This window comes from Vipera berus, assembly GCF_964194415.1.
Source record: "Vipera berus genome assembly, chromosome: 1".
In the NCBI taxonomy this organism is placed as follows: domain Eukaryota; kingdom Metazoa; phylum Chordata; class Lepidosauria; order Squamata; family Viperidae; genus Vipera; species Vipera berus.
Window position 1 is genome coordinate 42299233 of NC_138202.1, and position 25527 is coordinate 42324759.

Sequence of the window (25527 nt, forward strand, 5' to 3'; positions counted from 1 at the left end):
GCTGCAGTCTGCTAAATTCCCTCATTTGCTTATTTATCTTAATTTAAAAACTACTATTTCAGATAAATGGAGCAAGCAAATTATAAATTTAGACTGTATAGAGTCTCTACACAAAAATATTTTGTTTTAAAATAATAATTCTTGCAAATGTAATATGGAAATGTTAATGATAGTCTCTTCTGTATTACATTCTGAAATCTCAGAACACAAAATGCCAGATGACATTTCCATTGGTTAACTTGAAAAAAAAATAATGTAAACAATCTATTTTCTGTACTGCTTTTCCTCCCAAAGGAGCCCAAAATAAATTAAAAAGAAGGGTAAAGTTTTAAAACCATTGCAGTGAAACCAAAACAATAAATTAAAAAAATGAGGTTAAAGCCAGAAAAAAGTATATATACACAAAACATGTACTGTACATGTGTGGAGCAAGGATAAACGGTATGGTGCTCCTCAGGTAGTTGGCCCTTTTAATTTTTGGCAATTAGTATGCCATAGATAGAGCCGAAGTGCCATCTCAATATTTATGTACATTTATTTACACAATGCCCTTGTGTTATGCAAAAGTTCCATTGAGATCCTAAAAATCAACCTCAAGGAATTTGTTTTCTGGCAATTTTTTCTTTACATTTTCTTCTATTTTAATGCCTGTGGTTATCTTGACAATAGTTTTATGAATAGGCCAATCTCTTATAACTCTCATTTTATAAATGTGCCCATCACAAATTTTTAGAATCACTCTATTCCCCAAAGCCTGGAAAACTGGCATACAACTTTCATGATTCAACTGTGCTTGCAAGGAGACCAAGATATTTGGAGGATGCCAGTTTGGAGAAGGCTTTTAAAGCAAAGTACTGGTGGTCTTTTATACATGACCATTCAAAGTTAGACAAACTTTAAAATCTGTTCAAAGTTTTTAAATCACCCCATCGCGCTCTTGAATCTGGGCTGTCAGCTTTCTAGCTGACAAGCTCAGCACCTTTAATGATCCATTCACTATCTAAAGTTCAAGTTTCATGAAACTCCAGAATTATCAGTTCAAACTCAGATGCTTTACTTATCCTATGCAAAAAAATCCTAGACCTTTGGTAAAAAGTCACTATTTCAGTTATTAATAGAAAGGTTAACAACTCCCCTTTGCTTCCTAATGTTCTCTTGCTAAATATTAGCTAATTATTTAGAATGCTTGGACAGAATCAGCTGAGGAAGGGATAGAAAAGAGATTGTTGGGATTGAGTAAACAGAAAGAAATCTAATTATTAGGAACAAGAATGAAGATGGTAAATGGTGCAAAATAAAAAAAAATCTAAGTTTTATTCGCTAAAGAATTTAGCCGTGGGGTCTAGATGTATTAGATGCCTCACTGTTGTTTCACTCCAGATGGAGCCTACTTGATCGTGCTCAGTTGTCTGTGTGTGTATTAAGTGTTTAGAATAAATTTTAGAATAAAATTTCAGGAAATCCTGAGAGCTATATTACTGATAAGAAAAAAAACAACTGAGCATTCTATGAGTTTATTTAAAAAAAGTTGTTGGAAGCCTTACAGAAAAAGATGGTCTTGGATAAATTTGTGTAAACTATCATTTTGTGTATCACTATCATTAGGATAGTAATCCAGTGGTATGATTAGGGATGGAGGCAATTTTGATGATATTGGGACTATAAAATTGAACCTGATCCTGAAGAAATTAAGAACTAAGAACTAATTTGCAATTTAAGTAATTATCATTTTTTATTATATGAAAAGAACATAAATTCTGAAAGATGATAGCCCGAAATCTTGCCTCAGTACTTTCTACTTTCTAATATAATAATGATTTTACTAAATGCAAGGACTGTAATCCAATTGTCTTTTCACAGAATTAATTAAACCTTTTAAAATTCATTACAACAAATGCTAACAAAGTTGGCTGTGAAATATAAAAACAGCGTTTTTACATTCATATCTTCTAGTATGGCTGTGTATCTATTTTCAAACTGCAAGATAAGTTGCAGTAATAAATGCTGTAAATATTAATTAACTTACGTTAATAGAAATTAAATTAATTAAATATTTTTATTAAATGTTCTCTACATATTCTCACATACCGTATATACTTGAGTATAAGCCGAATTTTTCAGCCCACTTTTTGGGCTGAAAAATTCCACTTCAGCTTATACTCCAGTCAACAAAAAAACTTACCGAGGACTTGTGCGCGGCCGAGGCTTTGGTGCTTCCGGGATCGCGCGCACCTCTCCCAAGCCACCGCCGTCCGGAGACCTGCCGAAGTTTGGGGAGGTTTGGGGAGGTGCGCGCCTCCCCAAATCTCCCCAAACGTCAGCAGGTCTCCGGACCTCCGCGCCCTGCCTGCCTGCTTCTTTCCGCAGCGGAAAGAAGCAGGCAGGCAGGGCGCGGAGGTCCGGAGACCTGCCGACGTTTGGGGAGGTTTGCGGAGGTTTGCGCCTCCCCAAACCTCCCCAAACGTCGGCAGGTCTTCGGACCTCCGCGCCCTGCCTGCCTGCTTCTTTCTGCAGCGGAAAGAAGCAGGCAGGCAGGGCGCGGAGGTCCGGAGACCTGCCGATGTTTGGGGAGGTTTGGGGAGGTGCGCGCGCACCTCCCCAAACCTCCCCAAACTTCGGCAGGTCTCCGGACGGCGGCGGCTTGGGAGAGGTGCGCGCGATCCTGGAAGCACCGAAGCCTCGGCCGCGCGCAAGTCCTCGGTAAGCTCCGGGCGGTCACTTGCTTCGCGTCTCCTGAGGGAAGGGGGGGCGACTGGAGCGGGCGTGTTTCCTCGCCTGCTGGGCGCCGCGATTTGCCCGGGGAACGCGCGGGCCCCGAATGGCAGCGTGGAGCGAGGAAGCGGACAGCCAGGGCTTCCCCGAGAGCCGCGGCCACACAGGGTATTCCTGTGTATTCAGGCTTGCAAAATGGCGGATCGAGCCTCTGCTGGCGGCAGAGGCTTGCAGAGCGCGGATCCAGCCTCCGCCGGCGGCGGAGGCTTGCAGAACGGCGGATCGGCTTATACTCGAGTCAATAACTTTTTCCAGTTTTTGGGGGTGAAATTGGGGGTCTCGGCTTATACTCGAGTCGGCTTATACTCAAGTATATACGGTAAGTTATGTATATTAAATTATGCTTATTTGTCCTTACATTCATCAATATACATTGTAAAAAGAAAATAAAGAAATAAGATTATTTGTATTAATTTATAGAAATATACTAATATTGATGTCAGTTAAAAGAAAACACAATATTGTACGTCTTGCTGCTAAAGAAGGGTGATTATCTACATGCTTACTCATTGCTAACTTCAAGTATTCAAAAAAAATAGTTCCAGGCAGTTTTTCAAAAGAAGGTCTGTCCTCAGTAAAGGAAGGCACACAGGAATTTCACCATTTCTAGTTCAGTTCATACATCAAGCTAATCTGGTTAATTTCTTCTAGGTTATTGCTTTATGCAGACCCATCCATTGTGGTTTATTAATAATAACTTACGGTGTAGCAGAGTATGACTTGTTAGAAAACTTGATAAAGCAAACACTGAGTTAGCATAATACATTACCCAGTTATTATTGCAACTTGTAAATATAAGACAGTAATACACAGAGCTATAGAAAATTTCACTGAGATTGGATTCCCAGTCATGATTTGCTTGAACCAGCACACATGATTTTTATTAAGCTATACTTGGTTGACTTATGCAAAATATTAAGCTAAATACTATGATTCATGAATCAGTGTAACTGCATTTTTACCATACACCACACAAACATTCACCAAATTATCTTACAAGTTTATATAATGTAATAATTCTTTGCCAACCAGAATTTTAACAAAACTTGACAAATTGTCTGAGTTCACAATATTTCTCTAAGCCATACTGTCGTTTGTTTAAGGCGTCATGTGATTCAAGTCAGTTTTAGAATTCCTCAAGGTATTAATGTTGGGTTTTCCTTTTTTGTAAGTGAATGTCTAAATACTTTTTCTAAAACCCTGAACATTATAAGAAGTACAATCCTTTACTTGCTTCCCTCACAGTAGATCTCTTTGAGCTCACTTTTGAATAGGTACAGGATTAATTTTTTGTGTAGGTATAAGATTACACTGAGAGAAGCCTTTTGCAACATTCAGGTCATGGCTCTCCAGTAATAAGAGAAGAAGCAATATGCTAAGTAAAAAGCTGTAAAAAAAATTACTGGTGCTCTGTGTAGTTATAAACTATTCAAGAATAAAAGCTTTGTAATCCTTTATATGTGCACATGTTAACAAAGGAATAAAAGAAAGACCACCTAAATTGAAGAAATAATCAAAGTTACCACCCAGTCCTCAAATTGAAGAAAAGTAATACAAATAAATGCAGAAATAGATGAATTCTGGTGAGGGAGGTGTTTGGATATGTTCCAAAGGTGCGTTTTCGAAAATCAACTGGACTATTTTTTTTTCTTTGAAGACATTTCACTTTTCATCCAAGAAGCTTCTTCATCTCTGACTAGATGGTTTGGATATGTTCTTAACATTTTGCTTCTGTTTGCTTTTATTTATGTTTGCCTATGTTTTGACATAACAGGCCTGATTTAAACAAAATATAAATACATTTGATCTCTATGGATTTCAAGAGGAATTTGAAGCACTCAGATCTCTCTCTCTCTCTCTCTCTCTCTCTCTCTCTCTCTCTCTCTCTCTCTCTCTCCCTCTCTCTCTCTCTCTCTCTCTCTCTCTCTCTCTCTCTCTCTCTCTCTCTCTCTCCCTCCCTCCCTCCCTCCCCCCCCCTCTCTCTCTCTCCCTGAAATAAACATAAAGTGTTTAACTTTAATTCCAGTGACATTTTTTGCAATTAATAAAAGTCTAAAGGGCACCTAGGGCAAGATGTCCCATTTTCTCCATTACATTTTAAAAAAAAAATAATTTTTTTTGTTAGGAAAACCCAGGAAGAGATCTTTTTGTGAGCCCTCTACCAACATTCATATTCAGCCACACTGTTATTAAGATCTAACTGTTAAGATTTCTGGTTTTGCTGATACTGTTTTTAAAAGGATTTTGAATTTATGCATGCAATGCTATTTGTATTGATACTTTTTGCCCTAAGAGTTGACCCCATCAGAATTTCATTTTTTAATGTGCCAGTGTGTTCACAGAAAAAAGTGACAATAAAGCTTATATTATCTTATCTTATTCGATGCAGGAATTCTCTCATAAAAGCTTTGCTAGAATACTGTAGATCAGGGACCCCCAACTTCTGGGCCACAACCCACTACCGGGCATAGTCTATTTGAACTGGGCTGTGTGAGTAGTGCGCCAGTGCGTACATGTGCGCAGCTCAACTCATGCAAGCAGATGGCCAGTCTGCATGTGCACACATGTGCAGCTCAAGTCGAGCTGAGCATGCATGCATGAGTGTGCCAGCCCGCCACTCGAGTGAGTTGAGTCCCATGTTCTCATGTACTGCCCCGTTGCTCACGCGACCCGGTTCCCTTCTCCTCCCCCCCCCAAGCCTCCAAGCCACAGAGTTTGGAGATTGCTGCTGTACATAAAGAAATATCTGGAATTAAAGTGATTTGGAAAAACTTTTCAATTACTGGTGGCAATTGAGTTTGATGGCTTCTTGCAGTAGTATTAGTTAAATCACCTCTGATATACAGGTTTCTCTGTTTAATCTTAATATTATTGGGTAATGATCTGCATATGTGGGGACTATAATTTCCACATCAATCAGTTTAGCTAACCATGAGTTTGAAATCTAGCATATACCTGTTCTTGAGTAAATTTTATGAATTGAAGAACATTAATATCATACAATATAATACATTGGGGGGGAGGGAAGTTTACTAGAACTCATTTTAAATTTACCCATTATTGGGGGTTGGAATGCTTCATATATTCAACAAAATATTTTTCTCTCCAATTAAAGAAATGATTGAAAAAAGTCTTCCATGGAACCATCATTTATTTTAGTTTCTGGGATATGAGAAAATAGTTATTTTCCAAATTTAGTCCAAAATTGTAATATTGTAAAATTCTATTGTTCATCTTGAGTTTGTTTTCCAAATTCCATAGTACATTTTTCAGAGAGAATTTTTTTTCCCTGGCTGACAGAGGCTGCAGATTTTTTCTAAAATATCGATATTCTGAGAAGTTTATGTTATCGCTTTTATTATGAGTGTCTATATCTGCATTTTCTTTTTTCTTTTCAGTATGTTTTCTTTTCGGTGGCCTATCCTGCCCAGTGATACCACTTGGTCTTATGTCTGTCTTGTATTTCTCTGTTCTGCCACTGACTTCAGCATTCTTTTGGCATTATCAGTGAAATGGGTATATGTTTGGCATCCATAAAGATATCTAGATATTTATTTTATTTTATTTTATTTTAATTCCATTTATATCCCGCCCTTCTCCGAAGAACAGCTGTCAAGAATCCTATTTCTTTCTTCTAAGTATGCGTAGTCCTCAACTTACAACAGTTCATTTAGCGACTTATGACCATTTTTCACACTTAAAACCGTTGCAGCATCCCCATGGTCGTGTGATTTACATTCGGATGCTTGACAACAGGCTCAGATTTATGATGGTTGCAGTGCCCCAGAGTCATGTGATCATCTTTTGTGAACGTCTGGCAAGCAAAGTCAGTGGGGAAGGAAGATTCACTTAACAAATGTGTTACTAATTTAACAACTGCATGTTTCACTTAACATATATGGCAAGAAAAGTTGTAAAATGGAGTAAAACTCACTTAACAAATTTGTCCCTTAGCGACATAAACTCTGGGCTGAATTGTGGTCATAAGTTGAGGACTACCTGTATGTCTGATAAAAACTCAGTTGTTGTGTCTTCAGGTTTTAAAGGAATATCACTTTATAATTCTAATATTGCTTCTTTTGTTTTAATATATGCAAATTTAATGCCATGGTAGTGTTCTTTGTGCTGTCCACAAGCTTATTCTGTAGGTAATTTGAATTTCCAAAATTTTATTTATATCCAAATTGAGAAAGGTTTTGAGTAAGTTTTGCATTTCTCTTTCTAAATGTTATTACCCCAAATCCTCAGGTATGCTTGTGAATGTTATGTTATTTTTATGTAATTCTCTTTCAGTTATTTTTAATTTGGCTTCCAAATTTGTTTTTTAATTAGTCGTTGTCCTGTCTACAAATCTTTAATTTCGTTATCCTGGTGATCTGATTTAATTTGTCAGTTTTGGCATTCAATCAAGTTTCAAGGAATCCAATTTTGCTTCCAAATTTTGTTGTTTTTATTGAATTAGTGATACTCTGCTATTACTTGTTAAAATTTAATCAATTAATCATACAAACCTAATTAATTTGTGATAATGTGACAGAAGAATTCAGTTTTATTTATTGTAATAAAGGCTAGGCATCTTCCAGATTTGCATCTTCTTGGTTTGTTATATTCTACTAATTATTTATAAATTTAAGAAGTGATTTTATGCCCAAAATTTATTTTCATTAAAAAGATCCAGAATAAAATGTACAGTTAAGAGATATCAAATAAGAAAAAAAAATCCTAAAGTCATGCCTTGTGGAGGTACATCAGCCATTTGGAGTTTGTGAATTTAGTGCAAAATCCTGTATTGACAACCCCCACACACACAAACACACAGAATAAAAAAGAGAATAAGATTTATTAATATACCAATCTCCAGCATATGGATTAGGAAGTTCCTTCCAACTTGAGACATTTCCGTAATTTTCTACCATACAACTCACATATTGGTTACGCCACATATGGAGCTAGAATGAAATATGAAGAAATGGTTTTCAGAATAGAAGGAAACAGTTATCTTTTTAGGCTGATAAAGCAACAAAGTGGTCCAAGAGAACAGAAAGTGAGTTTTCAGCCTTTGAAACAACATTGCCCTGCATCACAGGATTGCTGAGGATAGCAGTTTTTTAAACAACAACAAAATCCTCACAAGGAATAGTTTTGGAAGCCAAGGAGAGACTCTGGGTTGAACTTGGAAATCAAAACTGACAATATGATAGGTGCTCATGGAAAAATAACAAGAAAATGGTCAAATGCCTGAAAATGAGAGGTGTTTTTTTTAATCAAGATTCTCAGTTACTCGGTGTACCTTCTACATTACAATCTGAACTGCTTACTTAATAGCATATTACACTCACCTCCTCAAATATCTTATCAAAAAGTAAAGAAAAACAATTGTGTGTGTACAAGGTGTTTCCCTTGGGCATTGCACTTTCTCCTCTTTTTGTTGTAAAAGTCAACTTTCATAGATAACTTGATAGAATAAAATCAAGGTTACATTATTTCATCCACCCCCCCAAAGTATTGGACTAGTAGTTAGTTGAGAATGGTTTTATGTGAGCTTCAGAGCTAATTATCATTGTGGCTGTAAAAAATCATAAAAGGATGAGTCATGATGAGTCATGAAGAAGGCAGGATTGTCATATAGACATTCAAAACTTTAAAGGAAAAGAGTTTGCCAGAAGTATGTATGCATGTATGTATCAAATTTAGAAACTGCACCTCCCTCACAGAAGGAGTCTCTAGTAGCATTTCTTTATTATCAGTATGTAAGCTTTGGCTCTAATATATGAATGTAAAATCCGCAACTAATAAGCTTATTGATCATCCTGCTGTTGCCTTTTGTTCATCAGCTCACATATAAATAATTCTTCACATGATTTGCACTTTTTCAGTAAAATTAGTGACCAAGAAAGACTATCTTTTTTTGCTGACACTTGCATGCAAGAAGCAACAACAATGTGCTTCTGCTTTCTAAATGGCAAGATATAGAGAAATCTAAAGTTATGCTTTGCAACTGCCCACCCAGTTCCTCTGTAGCTGAAATATTTCCTGTTTTTATGCTGCTAAATCTTCACTGCAACATCCCAGGAGTTTTAAATGCATAATGACTTTTGCTGCATTTGGGATTGCATCCGAATAGCAGATTGCTGTGTGATAACAATTTATGCACCCAGTTCTTCATTTCTTTCCTTTTATATCCTTAACATGGGCATAGAGAGCCGTCAGTTTGGCTACTAAGTAAAACGGCACAATCAATCTCCAGGCATACCAAAAGAATTTCCAACTTCTGTCAGCTTTTGGCACAATACAGAGGTCTGATTTCTCTTAACCCACTCATCTATGCAGATGTTTTATCTTAATACACAGAGAGAGAGAGAGAGATAAGCAGGCTTGTGAAAATATAAGAAAAAGGATATCAAGGCTACATTGCTTAGGAGACTGGAAGACTAATTTAATAATCCAGATATTTGATGGTAATGCAGTCCTGCATGTATTTACCTATAAAATATGTAAATTCCAAGACCTAACTTCTGAATGTACAGTGCATATTAATTGAATGTATAAGTATGAACTATAGTTTTGTGAAAAATTATTTGCCTCACTTTCAGATTTTGTGAATTTATTCATATTTCTCCACTGAATTTTATCAGAACTTGATACAAACCCTATTTGTATGTAAAGGACGTCTGAATAAATAAATAGTACCAGAGTTTACTTGTTTTCCAACATGTGCTATGTCAATGTGAAAAAGTGATCTCCCAAATTAAATCAGTTTAGTGAGGTAACCACAGGCAATTAAATGATTACTTCAGGAATATTTTGGATCAGTCATGTTCTACTTAAATCTCAGAAACTTTGGTTTCCAATATCACATTGGGTGATTACTTTTTCACATTGCCCTATTGCATGATGGATGACTTTGTTTATGAAAGAAAAGAAACCCTCAAACTTTGGTGTTATTTAGTCAGAGTGTCTTTTTTATGTATTGGTAGGTTTCACATAGAAAGCCATTTGGTATAGTGGTTAAGGAACCAGGATAGAAACCAGGAAATTGTGAAATCTATTCCTGCTTTAGTACAAAGCCAACTAGGTAACCTTGGGCTAATCCCTACTTGAGCAGGGGCTCAAAGAAAACCTCCAAGTCCCTTCCAACTCTGTTATTCTGGAAGCAGGCAATGGCAAATCACTCCTGAAATCTTAACCAAGGAAAGTACAGGCAGTCATCTGGAGTCAATACTGACTAGAAGATGTGTGTGCATGCGCATGCGCACACCCAGAGATTCACATAAATCTCTGTCAAAATTATGGACAAACTCAGAAATTCCAAAATGGGGGCAGGCACCTTTTCACAGAATGATATCTCTGTATTTTCAGTCTACTAGGTAGTTGAATAACTAGTGTAGGCTCTGCTGATTGCACAAATAGCAGTGAATATTCCTCTTTCTTAACTAAGGCACTTCTCCAGCTAAATATAGGAAAGTGTCGATGAGCCCAAATGTATAGTCCTCTCTGTATTGCTGTTCTAGTCCCTTTGCTATACAGAAGGAAAGAAACCGGTTCTTTGTTTTCACTTAGTATCTATTCATTAGTCTTTTCCAGATGGTTCCTCTTAATATTCAGTTTACTAGCACGAGTCTATAAGTGACTTTTGCAGTGCCTGTCTAAAGATGGGGTGCTTATTCTTGTAATGTTGGGAATCATGTTAGAAAAATGTACGACATTACAGGCATTATTTGAAAATCCAGCAGAACAACCTGGAATTATATGACAGATTTTAATTTAATTTTAAATATTCCATTTTTTTCTCCAAAACCTCAAGGCAGCTTACATGGGAATCTTTCACTATTTTATCTAGTAACAATCTGGTTAGATAGATTGGACTGAGAGAGTGTGACTGACTCATTGTTACCTAATGACTTTCCATAACTGAGGATGGATTTGAATTTACTTTCATTGTTTTGGAATGGTAGACTTTCCCAGTCCTGGTCCAGAACTTTAATTACTACAACAAAATATGATACTAACTGCCCCAGAGGTTTTACCAGAAATTTACATAGGATCATTATAACATTTTCATTAAGCCAGATACATGCATCATGGTCTCCTCTAATATCTTGACCCTAATGCCCGGGGTAGAACCTAAGTTTTAATAGAAGGCTAATAGGATCAGGGGCCCTCCACATCACAGGCAGAAGCTGTTCCATAGATCTAGCAGTGTTTCAGTATCTCAGGGGTGGCCACAAAGAAAAGGGAATCAAGCTATTCTCCAAAGCACCTGAAGGCAGGACAAGAAGCAATGGATGGAAACTAATAAAGGAGAGAAGCAACCTAGAACTAAGGAGAAATTTCAGGACAGTTAGAACAATTAATCAGTGGAACAACCTGCCTCCAGAACCTGCTGTGAATGCTCCAATACTGGAAGTTTTTAAGAAGAGACTAGACAGCAATTTGTCTGAAATGGTAGGGTTTCCTGCCTGAGCAGGGGGTTGGACTAGAAGATCTCCAAGGTACCTTCCAACTCCTCCTCCTCCTCCTCCTCCTCCTCCTCCTCCTCCTCCTCCTCCTCCTCCTCCTCCTCTTCTTCTTCTTCTTCTTCTTCTTCTTCTTCTTCTTCTTATTATTATTATTATTATTATTACTATTACTATTACTATTACTATTACTATTACTATTATTATTATTATATCATCACCATCATCATCATCTGGGACTGTGAGAGAGAAGGGATCATTCTTTGGTCCTCGTACAAGATGGCACTATTTAATAGAACCAGGAACATGACCTTCCTGTTGGATCATGTGGAATTGCCATAATTCTCAGAGACAGATGGTCCTTCAAGTAATCTGACCCTGTGCCATTCAGGGCTTTAAAAGCGATAACCAACATTTCATACATTATGTCAGAACGTATGCAGAACAGTGGATGCTGAGAATAAAAGCTCCATGAACTAAATTGCAGAAGGATGGGATAAATAGAAGTGACACATGTTGTATTAGCATGTTTTTCCCCCCAACCTGAATAATATATGTAATCAAGCACATATTTTCTTGAAAAACTACTGTGAAGGAGAATTCATCTTCTTCCATCTATCAATTTATGGATGGATATGAATCAGAAAAGAACACTGCCTTGATTCTTATTTCCTGGCTCTATGAGAATTCTTCACCAATTAATTTAAACTAGTATTGATTGGTACTGGTTTGTACCAAACTTCTATCTTATGAGCATTTTCTTAAATTTTCTCATTAATTCTTTTTCCCCCCTTCCTAATAATAGGTTGGCCACATAAAATTATGTAATGAATTTAAAGTAGAAGTGGTTTCATTTGATGATCAGAAAAGGGCTTTTTTTATTTAGAAAGAAAATAACCCACATCCAAATAGGAATTGGCATTTGTGTTTTTTATTGTATCTGGATACAAAAGATTTCAGTATATTTTTGTTCCCAAATCTTTGGCTAGTGACAAAGACGGACAGCCAATTAGTGAGTTTACTGAATGAGGTTTTGTTATAAAATAGGCTCTCTTTCTAATGCTCCTAATTTTCAAGAAAAAATTCTTGGTGTCACGTTGAAGCAGAACTGTTGAAAAATTCTGTAGTGCAGTGATAGATATCCAAATTAGATGCCAGTGTGCTGTAATCAAACCTTGGCATAAGATTGATGATGAAAAGCAGTCTTGACCGAAAATCTTTTAGAAGACCCTTTAAACTGTTGGATTATAGCTTCCATATCCTCCAGGCAGCACAATGAGGATGAAAAGTTGTTGGAAATAATAGTCTAAAACTCTAAATAGAAATTTGGAGACTTAGATGTAAAAATTGGGTGGCTTGAGGAAAGTTTCCTTCTGTTCTATATTTTGGAGACTTTTTCACATGTCCTCCATGGTTTTATATCACTCGGGGATACCAAATTGAGGAAAGGTGCCCTAATTTTTTTACAAATAATAATTTTTCATAGTATAAAACTAGACAATATGTGCGATGACAGCAAAAAGGATTAGTGGCAAAAGAAGATATTTTATGAAAATAAGAAATTGGAAAGCCCCATACAGTGTTTTCTTGTGGATGCAAATATAAATGTAAATTCATGTAAATTAATTTTGGTTGCCAAAGTTCTACAGTAATTGAGGTATTGGAATAGAACTGGAGAAATTCAATTTCAGATCTACTTTTTTGCCAGGGAAACATCTCTTGATGAGGGCCTCTTTCTGTTTCTCTAAGGTAACCTACCTCAAAAAGCTGTTGTGGGGATAAAGTGGAGATCCTCTTGTAAGCTGTCTTGAACTCTTGAAATAAAGGCAGGATATAAAGCTAACAAAAATAAATACCGTATATACTTGAGTATAAGCCGACTCGAGTATAAGCCGAGACCCCCAATTTCACCCCCAAAAACTGGAAAAAGTTATTGACTCGAGTATAAGCCGATCCGCCGTTCTGCAAGCCTCCGCCGCCGGCGGAGGCTGGATCCGCGCTCTGCAAGCCTCTGCCGCCAGCAGAGGCTCGATCCGCCATTTTGCAAGCCTGAATACACAGGAATACCCTGTGTGGCCGCGGCTCTCGGGGAAGCCCTGGCTGTCCGCTTCCTCGCTCCACGCTGCCATTCGGGGCCCGCGCGTTCCCCGGGCAAATCGCGGCGCCCAGCAGGCGAGGAAACACGCCCGCTCCAGTCGCCCCCCCTTCCCTCAGGAGACGCGAAGCAAGTGACCGCCCGGAGCTTACCGAGGACTTGCGCGCGGCCGAGGCTTCGGTGCTTCCAGGATCGCGCGCACCTCTCCCAAGCCGCCGCCGTCCGGAGACCTGCTGAAGTTTGGGGAGGTTTGGGGAGGTGCGCGCGCACCTCCCCAAACCTCCCCAAACGTCGGCAGGTCTCCGGACCTCCGCGCCCTGCCTGCCTGCTTCTTTCCGCAGCGGAAAGAAGCAGGCAGGCAGGGTACGGAGGTCCGGAGACCTGCCGAGGTTTGGGGAGGCGCCCAAACCTCCCCAAACGTCGGCAGGTCTCCGTTCCTCCGCGCCCTGCCTGCCTGCTTCTTTCCGAAAGAAGCAGGCAGGCAGGGCGCGGAGGAACGGAGACCTGCCGACGTTTGGGGAGGTTTGGGGAGGCGCCCAAACCTCCCCAAACGTCGGCAGGTCTCCGTTCCTCCGCGCCCTGCCTGCCTGCTTCTTTCCGCTGCGGAAAGAAGCAGGCAGGCAGGGCGCGGAGGTCCGGAGACCTGCCGACGTTTGGGGAGGTTTGGGGAGGTGCGCCTCCCCAAACCTCCCCAAACTTCGGCAGGTCTCCGGACGGTGGTGGCTTGGGAGAGGTGCGCGCGATCCCGGAAGCACCAAAGCCTCGGCCGCGCACAAGTCCTCGGTAAGTTTTTTTGTTGACTGGAGTATAAGCCGAAGTGGAATTTTTCAGCCCAAAAAGTGGGCTGAAAAATTCGGCTTATACTCAAGTATATACGGTAAATGGGTCAAGTTCTCCATAAGAAAGCTGAAATCTGCTTCTGTAAAATCTTCCAAGATTCCTAAGACTTATTGTTTGGAATGATTATTGCTATAAATTACTACTTCTCTGGTAATTCTGAAAAATGTATGAATCTGCTGGTTAATTTAATAAAAGAAAGTAGAAATTGGTTTTGTAAAGTGTGTTCAGAATATTGTTTTGGGTTTTCGTGTTTCTTCATGCTCCATTTAATTCGGATTGTTAATATGTGGAATAAGATTTAGATTCTTAAAGGCTTGCCAAAAGCAAGAATATTTTTTCTAGTTATTTTCTAAAAATAACTGACATGGAGAAAAGATTTAGTTTGTTTTCAACAATTATTTACATGCTATAATAATGCCAAGGTGATATCAAATGAAAATTGAAGAGGAAAATAAATACGTCAAAATAATAAAAATATTTACAAGTTTAAAAGATGCTAATTGTTTTAATAAGCTTAATAAGAAATATATTTCTTAGCTCCTGTTGCAAAAGGGCCTGGTTGGAATGATTTGGCAGAGATGTATTATGGTGTATCATCAGTATATTGATGATATTTATCAGTGTATTAAGGGATGAGCTCACCCAGTGCTTTTATGAAGGTGTTAAATAAGAGCAGCAGAGAGAGAGTAGAACTCTGTGGACCCCACATTGCAATGGTTTATGGCTCTGCCCCTCTCCCCAGAAATACAGGTATTAAATATATCTGTGTTGGAGCCTTCAGAAGATGCCCTATTGAAAGTCAAATCATAAGATGAAAACGGAATCTGTAGGAAGCCTGACCTAAGCAATGTAACGTTTTATACTGTATAGGGAACACCTTAAATTGGGTGTGGTATGCAGCTTGCAACCAGGCTACCACACAAAATACATTGTCTGCGACACTAAATAAACCTTATATCTGATAGCAAGCTATATACACTGTGCTATAACTGGGACCAATTTTTATCAAATTTCTCCCCCAACATTTTTTAATTGCTTCTCTTTGTATTGAATTGATTTAACAATTTGAAACAATAAAATCACCTAAGCTTTTGAAAGAGCCAATATAACTCTATAAGATCATCTTCTAGTTTCTAATGTCCTCTGCATTGTTCTCATGCCTGATTTGTTACCATATCCAATTCAGTGCCATTTTTGAAACCTGAAAAATGTGCAGGTTTTATTCTTTTATCTAATATTTAGCTCTTCTTAACCAATTCTTTCATAAGGCAATTAGACACTTTCAGATGAACCTCACTGCTTCAAAATTTGGTTTCAATAATTACTTCGAATATGCAAGTTCACTCCTGCTAGAAATGAGGGGATGACTAAATTAGCTCTGTGCATCTGTGCCTTGTGTAACATTTCTGTCATCCACTCTTTTACCAAAAAAAGATTTAACTGCTTTCAATCTCAGCAAGTTTTATTCTGTGTGCTTGCTTAGCTAAATTTCTCTTTTCAACATCTATTCAAATAATTACTGGAAAAGTAGTCCCATGTGTGAGCAAGGTCCTTTTTCACAAAAGCATGGCTATAAAATCGGGGTATCTGAATACTGTAGAGCAGGCATTTCAAACTCGCTATGTCACATGACATTGCACAACATATCGGGACTTTTTCCCCATTGCCAGCAATGGGGTGGGTGTGGTTTCAGCATGACGCATCCGGCCTGGAGGCCGGCAGTTTGACATGTCTGCTTAGTATAACTAGTCCTGATGGCTTCTGGAATAAGATTAAGTGTAACTATGTAGTTATAAAAAATTTAATTAAAATGATGAAAATATTGCTGGGTATCAAGCCTTGATTGGAAAACGGAAATAGTACCGCTATTCTTATCGATTCCCCTCCGCCCTGTGCGTTCCCACAGAGAGGGCCTCCTCAGGGTGCCGCCAGTCAGGGAATGCCGACTGGTGGCCCCCAGGGGGAGGGCCTTCTCTGTGGGCGCTCCGGCATTATGGAATCAACTGCCGGTGGAGCTCCGGATGGCACCAGACCTCCGAACTTTCCGTCGGGGCCTGAAGACCCACCTGTTTGAAATAGCTGGTCTGGCCTGATGGGGGATTATGGGTTTTTAATTGTTTTTTAAATTTGTATTACTGTTTTAATTGGGCATGGGTTTAATCCTTTTTTAATTTTTGTATTGTCTTTTTTATATATGCCCTGTGAACCGCCCTGAGTCCCTACCAAGGAGAAGGGCGGTATATAAATCAAATAAACTAAACTAAACTAAACTAAAATGAGAAAAGTAGAATAGAAAAGAATATACATTTCTTTATAAACATATTTTAATAGCAATATTATGTTTACCATTAAACATGGCTTACATAGAATATTACATTAAGGTAGGGTGCTCAGCTAATTGCAATTGATTTTTATGCTACAGGTTATTGGATTTTAATTGATTTGATTCTGCTTTTGTTTCAATTGTACTTTGTTTATCAAAACTACCTTGAATATTATTTTTAGTGAAAAAATAATAAGGCCGTATATTAATATATGAACATGAATTATTTATACATTCTTTTTGCATAGAGGATAGTGCAAAGGTAATGCCTATCCCCGTAAATAACAACAAAAATCATTAATATCATTGACTTTTCAATGCCTATTTTAATGAATAATAACAAGAAATATTTTACTGTCCAGATATTTTGCATTGGTTGTGAATGCTTATTTATTTATTCTGTTGATACTGGATATTTCCAGTTCTGTGAAGAATAAGAAAATAATGTTATTGCTATTATTAATTCGCTGTGAGAGCTGAATTTTCTCTCTGGCAGGCATTAATGTGGAGATACTTGGCTGATCAAATATTAAAGGGAGAGAAAAAGACTGGGAAGCCTCCATAGTGGATTTGTTTCCCTGGTTCTGGTTTTCATTTGGCAGAAATTAAATTGATAATCAAATGTACTAATTGCAATATGTAAGATGGTAGAGGTAAACAGAGACCCTGTGGTTGAGCTTTTTAGTCTTTTCCTTACTGTCTGAGTTGCCCTTTTCAGTAGCTTTTCTACTCACAAGAAGAAGTATATAAGCCACTAATTTTTCCTCTCCCTTTGGTTGCAACTCATTTTAACTTACAGCTGAGCTTATTCTAGCTTTGGAATGGGGAAGAGAGAGAAAAATGTTGACTGGACAAAGCCAGTGGTGGGATTCAAATATGTGAACAACTGGTTCTCTGTGTGGGTGCCGCTTCCAGAAGTCCGTTGTGGGCCTGGGCAACAAAAAAATTAGCTACCGGTTCTGCCAAACTGGTGCGAACCAGCTGAATCCCACCACTGGACAAAGCTGATAAGGAAATATATTAAAGTATAATAAATGATTTAATCGAACACATAGATTGTTTCCCTGCTTTTAGATAACCATTTTTATTGCATCTCTCCCTTCTTTCTCTAGTACTTCCGTTGCAGATGTTCAAATGCACTTGAACAGCTGTAAATCTGAATCTTTTTCTGCATTTGTTGAAGGACATGGGTCTTAAGCCCAAGATTGAAAACCTGACACTCATGGTTTTGAGGCCTGAAATAAATTGCTAAAAACTATTATGAAGTTGTAAGCCTTAAAAGACCAAATGGACCATTAAACCAAATTGTGGAGGTTCTTTCATAATTGAGCATTAAAGAATTGAAAAAAATGAGAATATGCTTGTATGGAAGTCATCAAGCTTTTCATAAAATAGCAAATGCAAATGTCTACTTTTTCTGAAGTATAGATATATATGTATGCACATTGTTACATACCCAGTCTTTGAGTAGATAATGAGCTTTTCAAAACTCTTTTATTCTAGTTGCCTCCCAAATATATTCACAGTTTAATAAGAATTACGATCAACATTTTTTGTAATTTTTTAAGACCCAATAGGATTTCAGGTTTCAAAATCCCCGCCTTTGGATAAGTGGCTGTCTTTAAATCCATCCTTCCTCATAGAGTGGTTGATAGAGGAGGGAGGAGAATCACTTATATGGTCCTGATTTTCACACAAAGGCCAGGAAATATAAATGTATTATAAATAAATAAACAAGATTTGACAGAAATAAATCAGTTATATATTATATATTGTGGAAGTTTGTTTTTAGCGCACTTTGTTAATTTGAAATCTCAAACCTACAAATAAATGAAAAGTGTTCTGACTTAGTAACCCTGAGTGAATAATCTCTACGTATTACAGTTGCCTCAGAAATATTGCATATAGACTGTGGACAAGGTCAGTAAAGGCTAGCTCTGTACATTCTGTTCAGAAGAAATCAAGTCCAGTGCCAGAAGCACATGAAATCAGTGGCAAAACATTAAACTGTACAACTTATGGAATTATGTTGGTGCCATAAATCTTTTGTTGAAGAATACAGAATGTACAAATGCTATTATTTTTATGTCTAAGATAAGATATTATAAATCCCAGATCCTCAAATGTTAAACTTTAATTCTAATCAGCACAATGAAAATGGGACATTAAACATATTTGATTTTGAAAATGTATAAGACAATTTTAAACTGTTATATGTAAAATAGTTTGTTGTAGTCTGCAGCATAACAATGAGACAAAAAATAGTATTGTATAACACTTTACGCAGTTTGTGATTTATACTTTAGTAATCCATACAAGCAACTAAGAAAGGTTGGGTTGGATTGTAATTGAAATTATACCATGAGTATGGTACCATGGGTATACCATAAGTAAGTAAAAAATAATTCCAACAGTGTAGGGAAAATGTATTTTATTTCCAAAGTTAAAATGTTGACTTATAAACTTCAGAAAAGCAATTGTAGAAGAAAAATGGTTGAAGAAGGAAAAATTAATCAGATCATTTTGCAGAGAAATTGTGGCAGAGATTTTGGCAGTACTCAATTCTCTGTAAATGGTGAAGATGTGTTCAAATTGGACTCCTGATAATTTCATGGATACATCCATGCAACTTTGTCAGAATAGTATGGTAGTGGTTTGTCATTCCCTTATAGAACTTTTTTTTAAAAAAGAAAGAAAACTGCACCTAGCCCACTGATGGGATTCAAATATGTGAACAACCGGTTCTCTGTGTGGATGCCACTTCCAGAAGTCTATTCTGGGCCTGGGCAACAAACAATTAGCTACCGGTTCTGCCGAAGTGGTGCGAACCAACTGAATCCCACCACTGATCTAGCCTAAAGCCCAGCAATTTTTTGGTGGTCTCACATGCAGAGATTAATCAGACCTAATCAACTTTAGTTTCTGAGCTGATATAAGCTTAACTTCATGCTATTATCTGCTGAATCGAATTGCATGAGTAACTGGTATGAGAGTGTAATAAAAATTCTATTAGTCTACTCTAGTCTAGTCTAGAGACACTTGTGCTTCTAAAATCCACCATATTCTTTTTCATTGTTCAATTCTATCATTGGCTCCCTCAAATTAAAACTCTTACATCTTCTTTTTCTTCTTGTCTGATTATGGAATCATCAGAGTATATAAGCAATACACTTACTGTGGCAAAAATTAATGTTTCAGTGTTACTATGTCAAATATAGATATTATTTAAAGGAAATACTACAAAGAGCAGGTAACAGGAGAATTGGAATTCCAGCCAGAAAATGACACACTGTTTTGTGGTTGTGGTCAGCAGAAGTCCATAAGAAATATGCACTAAGAATGAGTTATTTCTATTAGAAAAGCTTTATTTTGTTGACATAAAGAGTTTATGCCAGCATACAAAGAAAACATGGAAAGACTCCAAATACTGTTCGGTTTAGAAATATTTACTTTTTTACAGTTACAAATTGTTCTCAGAACATGGAAATATTCTTTCAAACATTATAATCTGTCTAATAATTGGCTGACATTGTTGGTTCTTGCTATTAGAAATGATGATCTAGGCAAGGTATTTCATACTTAGAAGCCAATGTACACCCCTTGGAACAAATCTTATCTAAATGCTGAGGGCAAGAATTTTCTCATGCAAGAAAAATTGACCTCACAAGATTGATCTTTTGGATACATTTTCTGAAGTGAATAGTTCTCAGCAAGGTAGAGATATTTTTGTATTGTGATAGTCATATTATAAAAGGCAGAATACAAAGACGTGCATGCATAGAAAGCATACTTCTAAACAAAATAAACATGAGTAGCAAAATCAGTAAAATCATATTTTACCATATGTATTCATGTTTTTCATACAGCCCACCTATTTGATGCATGGTAAGAAGGAACACTTGTTCTCACAACTCATGTCATTTCATTTAATATACTTGTTATTATTTATGATTATTTAATGTGACTATTACTCGCCTGAGTTACCTATGAGCGAGAGATGGCTGGAGCTGCAAGGCAGTCAGGGCTCAGTGGAAGTGCCAGGATCAGTGCCAGGCTCCAGCTGGAGCTCAGCGCTGATCCTGGTGATTCTGCTGAGCCCAGAAGAAGCGCCAATCAGCTAGAATGTTGCAGCATCTCCAGGGTCTTGTGATTTACATTCAGATGCTTAGCAACTGATTCATATTTATGATGGTCACAGTGCCCCAGGGTCATGTGAAATGACCAAAACCTGCTGCAACCACCCAGCGGGGGGGGGAATAAAAACCACCCCCCACCCCCGCTGCCAATCCTCAACAGAAATGCTCACAACAATGAAAACATCGTACAGGAGGAACAGCGCCACCGGGTGGGCAGGCAGGTGTCCTGCTCAGCTGTGGCTTGGGGGGGCACTTTTTTCAGTGCCATTGTAGCTTCAAACAGTCACTAAGTGAACTGTTGTAAGTCGAGGACTACCAGTACTTCATCACTTTTTTCCTTTTTTTTTTGTCATCAAGTTTTTGACACCTTGCTAGGCGACTGATGGTACCCAGATGTTGCCATATCTTAAAAGTGGTAGAATGGGTGAAAAAGTTGAAAAGCCCTGCTGTATAGGACAGGCAGAAATGATAAGAGACAAATGGACCCTCAGTTTCTAAGCTTAATGTTATGTAGCGTTTTAAAGGACAATGAGCAAGCCATAAACTGTCGAACAGATGAAATCAGCAAAATTTTATTTGCTGTCGACTGAAGTCTGACAGGAACTCATCTTATAATCCTAAAATATAGAAGATTATATGTAAAAGCAAGATTTGATGTACTCCCATCTTTAGTGTTATCAGGCAAGTTTGGGTTAGGATTAGCGTATCAGCTCCTATGAATCAGGATCCATAGTGAACGTTAAGTATATCTTATATTGTACCTTTTATAGCAAGTCCTATGCTAAGTATTATTTATACCTCTTTCCCTGCAATTCCCACTTCACTTGGAGCAATTCTACATTTTTTTTATTCCTGTCAAATGGGAAACATTACACATAATGTGGCAAAATTTTCTGTGATCGCATACTTGTATAAAGGTTGGTAGGAGGCAATGTCTAGATTACTCATATGTCTTCTGGTGACTGTCAGTAGAGTATATTTGCTTTTTATCTTGTTTTTGTAATGTTCTGTATATATAATGTATTATTGATGCTGTGCTGTTCATAAACATTTGTCTTCCTGACCCCTGGCTTTAATAATAAAGTTTTAATTGAACTGAATTGAACTAACAGGTTCTAAATTTTAGATTTACAGTTTCCTTAGTAGTTTTACTTATAGATCTTAACATCAAAGATACAAAACAAATTTATGTATTCTTTAACAGCCTTACTTTGTTGAGTATTTTATATTATATGCATCTTATAATTACTGTTATTCAGTATTGATAGAATATTTGATATTTTTCCAATAACTGTTATGCCAGAACAAAAAGAACAAAATAAAACTGAATCACTGATGATAGACTACTTTTCATATATAATGCCTCTTGACTTTACTCCTGCATTTTGAGATATGTCACCACAAATAAAGGACTGTATATTTGTGTTATAGCTATTAGAATATTATCATCATATAGGAATAAAGTCTTCTGTCATAGTGCCCCATTTCAAATTTCCATTCCTTTTATTTATAATAATATTAATCATTATGTATTATAGTATAGTATAAGCTTAATAATTGGGGGACTGATGCTAAAACCTGCCCATAGGATTTTGTTTACTGATGTGCCAAGTCACATTGGTTCTGTAAGGTCTCCTCACCATGCATCTGTGCTGTTACATATGTAGGCAGCTTCTGCTAATGCTCTTCTCAAAATCTTACCTATTTTTCACCTCTAAAGTGATGATTTGGCACCAACGTATGGATTTAACAGTTGAAAGGAAAATGAGAACAGGTTGACAATATTCTGCAATGAAATAATATAATGCTCTAAAGCAGCAGTCCCCAGCCTTTATGGCTTGGCTCAGCAGGTGGGGGGAAGAGGGGAACTGACCCATGCAAGCTCACGTGCCCCACTTCTGAACCAGACACGGCCCAGTAGTTGGCTGCGGCCTGGAGGTTGGGGACCCCTGCTCTAAAATCAAATCTTAGTATCCCCATAGAAAAAATAGTATTATAAACTAGATTAATATGACATTCCACTTTCAAGAGGCAGCAGGAAATTTCTATGTTCAAATAAAGATTTGTCTTTTTAATTGTTATATGAGATATTGGATTTTTAAATATCAGGAGACTTGTGGACTAGAGGTGTAGAATCCCTTTCCTGATTCATTTTTTTCTTTTTCTGTACAGTCGTTACCCGCTGTCCTCCTAATAATAGTTTTTATTCTTTCTCAGTCGGTCTCATATTGGAGCCAAGGTGAAAGACAGTCAGATGATAGATGATGATTGATTGATAGGTAGATAGATAGATAGATAGATAGATAGATAGATAGATAGATAGATAGATAGACAGACAGACAGACAGACAGACAGACAGACAGACAGACAGACAGACAGACAGACAGACAGATAGATAGATAGATAGATAGATGGACGGACGGACGGACGGACGGACGGACAGACAGACAGACAGACAGACAGACAGACTCACATACATTCACATACATACATACATACAGTACATACGGAATGGAATAATCATGTTCACTCATTGTGTTAAACCTATTTAAATCATAGTTTGTAAAATAAACCAAGTATACTAAACCAAATAAATCACATGATGGATTGTCAATGTATTTAGTTACCTAATTTAATTTAGATGCCCCTCTCCCCTGGAAAATCTGGTTTTATTTTGTAGACTTTAGGTTATTGTTACTCAGTTCCCCATTCTGAAAGATAATTGATAATTTGATATGCACTGCAAAACACAGTTTTATTATGGTTTTTATTCATTCCAGTTTTGTGTGTCTGTATGTATCACATAAATGAATTAAAGCTGGTGAGAGACAAAAGTATAATTTCCACAAATGGAAAATTCAGTGGAAGCTGTAGGAATGAATATAACTTATTAATAAACAGCAGTCTCTTAACATTATCAGTGGACTTATGCTTTTCCCAAAGTTGTTTAATTCCTTATTAAGTCCCTACTTCTGATAGGTGGGAAACCACTCCGGTTCAGTGGTTTTGCTTTTTCATTTTAGACATATAGAGATGACTCTAATAATAGCTAATTCTCCATTTTGTAATAAATTGTATCCTGTATGTACATACAAATTTATATACCATAGGGTTTCTGTGGAAGAGCTTTGATATAATAGATAGTGAGATGGAGTGCATATAAATTTAACAAATAAAGGCTTCCTATTTGGCTTCTTTCAACAATATTATATACTCTTTTCTCATCTTTGTTATTTAGTAGAAACATGACTACTCATAGGAAAGATTATTTAAGTTTTTACTTTCATGATTAACCTATGAAGGGCAATAAGATATACATTTGGAAAAAAAATTATTTTTCAAAATCTTTAATTCAGTAGGAAATTTATCAATGGTAGGTGTGCTATGAGAACATAATCAACAGCCATGGTCACATATCATGTAAGCCACAGTAATGGTTGATATAAACATGTTCCAAATAATCAAATTTTAGTTGTCTCCTGTCTCTAAACCATACAGTTTCAAACCCTTGTCTATCAGGTTTAGTAAGTGTGTTGTGTGCTAACTATAAGAATAAGATAGGCAAGACAGGGCTAGGGAAAACCATTATGTCAATTTAGATCAAGTGTCTTCCAAAGAAAGCCCTTTAAGAGAATGGCTAAGGAACTGTTGGGTAAGAAAATTGAGATAAGAAACCTAGAATTTAACTAATAGAACATGAACCTATGTGTGGAATTTAATTTTAGGTTCACACTTTTCTGGAATAAAAAGACTAATTTTGCTGAGTCATGTCCATAAGCCTTTTGATGAATTGCTGAATAAAGGATTAAATGTCCAGATAGCCAAGTTTTCAGCTATGACTGGTGTGAAGCCTATATATATCTAGCCAAGCAGAATTAGAGGCAGTTGGATGCAAGCAGTGCATTTATGACACATTTACTGTGTGTCTTAGCTTGACACCCAAATGAAACATTTATTTTATTTATTTATAAAATGTATTGGCTGCCTATTTTACCACAGGGTAACTCTGGGTGGCTTACAATAATAAAATAAGTTAATACAAGCCAAACACTACAGTCCAATTAAAGATGGGAAGGGCAGGACCAGGATGGGAGGGAGGTGAAAAATATTCTTAATTAATTGACTGGGCAATAAGGAAATCTAGGGAAGAGCATATTTAATATTTTATAGAATAATCCTCTTTTTTTCTTTTATTATTATGTTTTGTTCAGCTCGACCTTACCAAACGAATAGAAGATCAGGGCCCATTAGATGTGATCATACATAAACTGACAGATGTCCTAATTGAAGCTGACCAAAATGACAGCCAGTCATTGGAGTTGGTTCACAGGTTCCAGGTGAGTAGTATTTATTATATGCAATTATCAGCTGCATTACCTCTTCAATCCCTTTGCAAACAATTCTTTTAGGCCACAGTTGAGAATTGCCTAAAAATATTTGCTGTAAAGAAACAGAATATGGAACATGTTCTTGGCCATAACGGTGAAGGAACTATCATAGCTTAATCTTCCTCTCCTGACAAACTTCATGTTGTCCTAGGTTAAAAAAAAAACACATCTCTCGAAAACAGTGAAAAAGTATGACATGAATAAAAAACATGCAAAAAGGTGCAAATCACACACTGAAAACTACTGGGTTCCTGTCTGCAGTATAATTTTGTATATGGTAGCATTGTTGCATAGAGGAAATGCCTTGGTCAAACAATTTTGTTCAGGTTTTAGATGGGGAATGTATTCTCTCCAAGCAAAAATACATATTAAGTTCAATAAAAGCATCTACCAAAACCCATCTATCTTTGTAAGTTATAATATTATGTTATTATTATCCATAGCTAATATCTGGCAACATGCATAATCTGAAAGACATCTCAATGTAAGGAAAATGTTGCTGTCTGAAGAGGCACAA

The 25527-nt window shown here is 37.1% G+C and overlaps 1 protein-coding gene across 2 annotated transcripts in view; it reads left to right on the top strand.

The window, feature by feature from the left end:
* Nucleotides 1-25527, top strand: part of ITPK1 (inositol-tetrakisphosphate 1-kinase) — a 136908-nt gene that overhangs the window by 46095 nt on the left and 65286 nt on the right. The window contains exon 3 of one of the 2 annotated variants that reach the window (XM_081344762.1): nt 24834-24959. The exons of the other annotated variant lie outside the window; for it this stretch is intronic. Coding sequence (XP_081200888.1) covers nt 24834-24959 — 126 coding nt within the window. The remainder of the gene's footprint in view (nt 1-24833; nt 24960-25527) is intronic. 2 annotated transcript variants of the gene reach the window in all.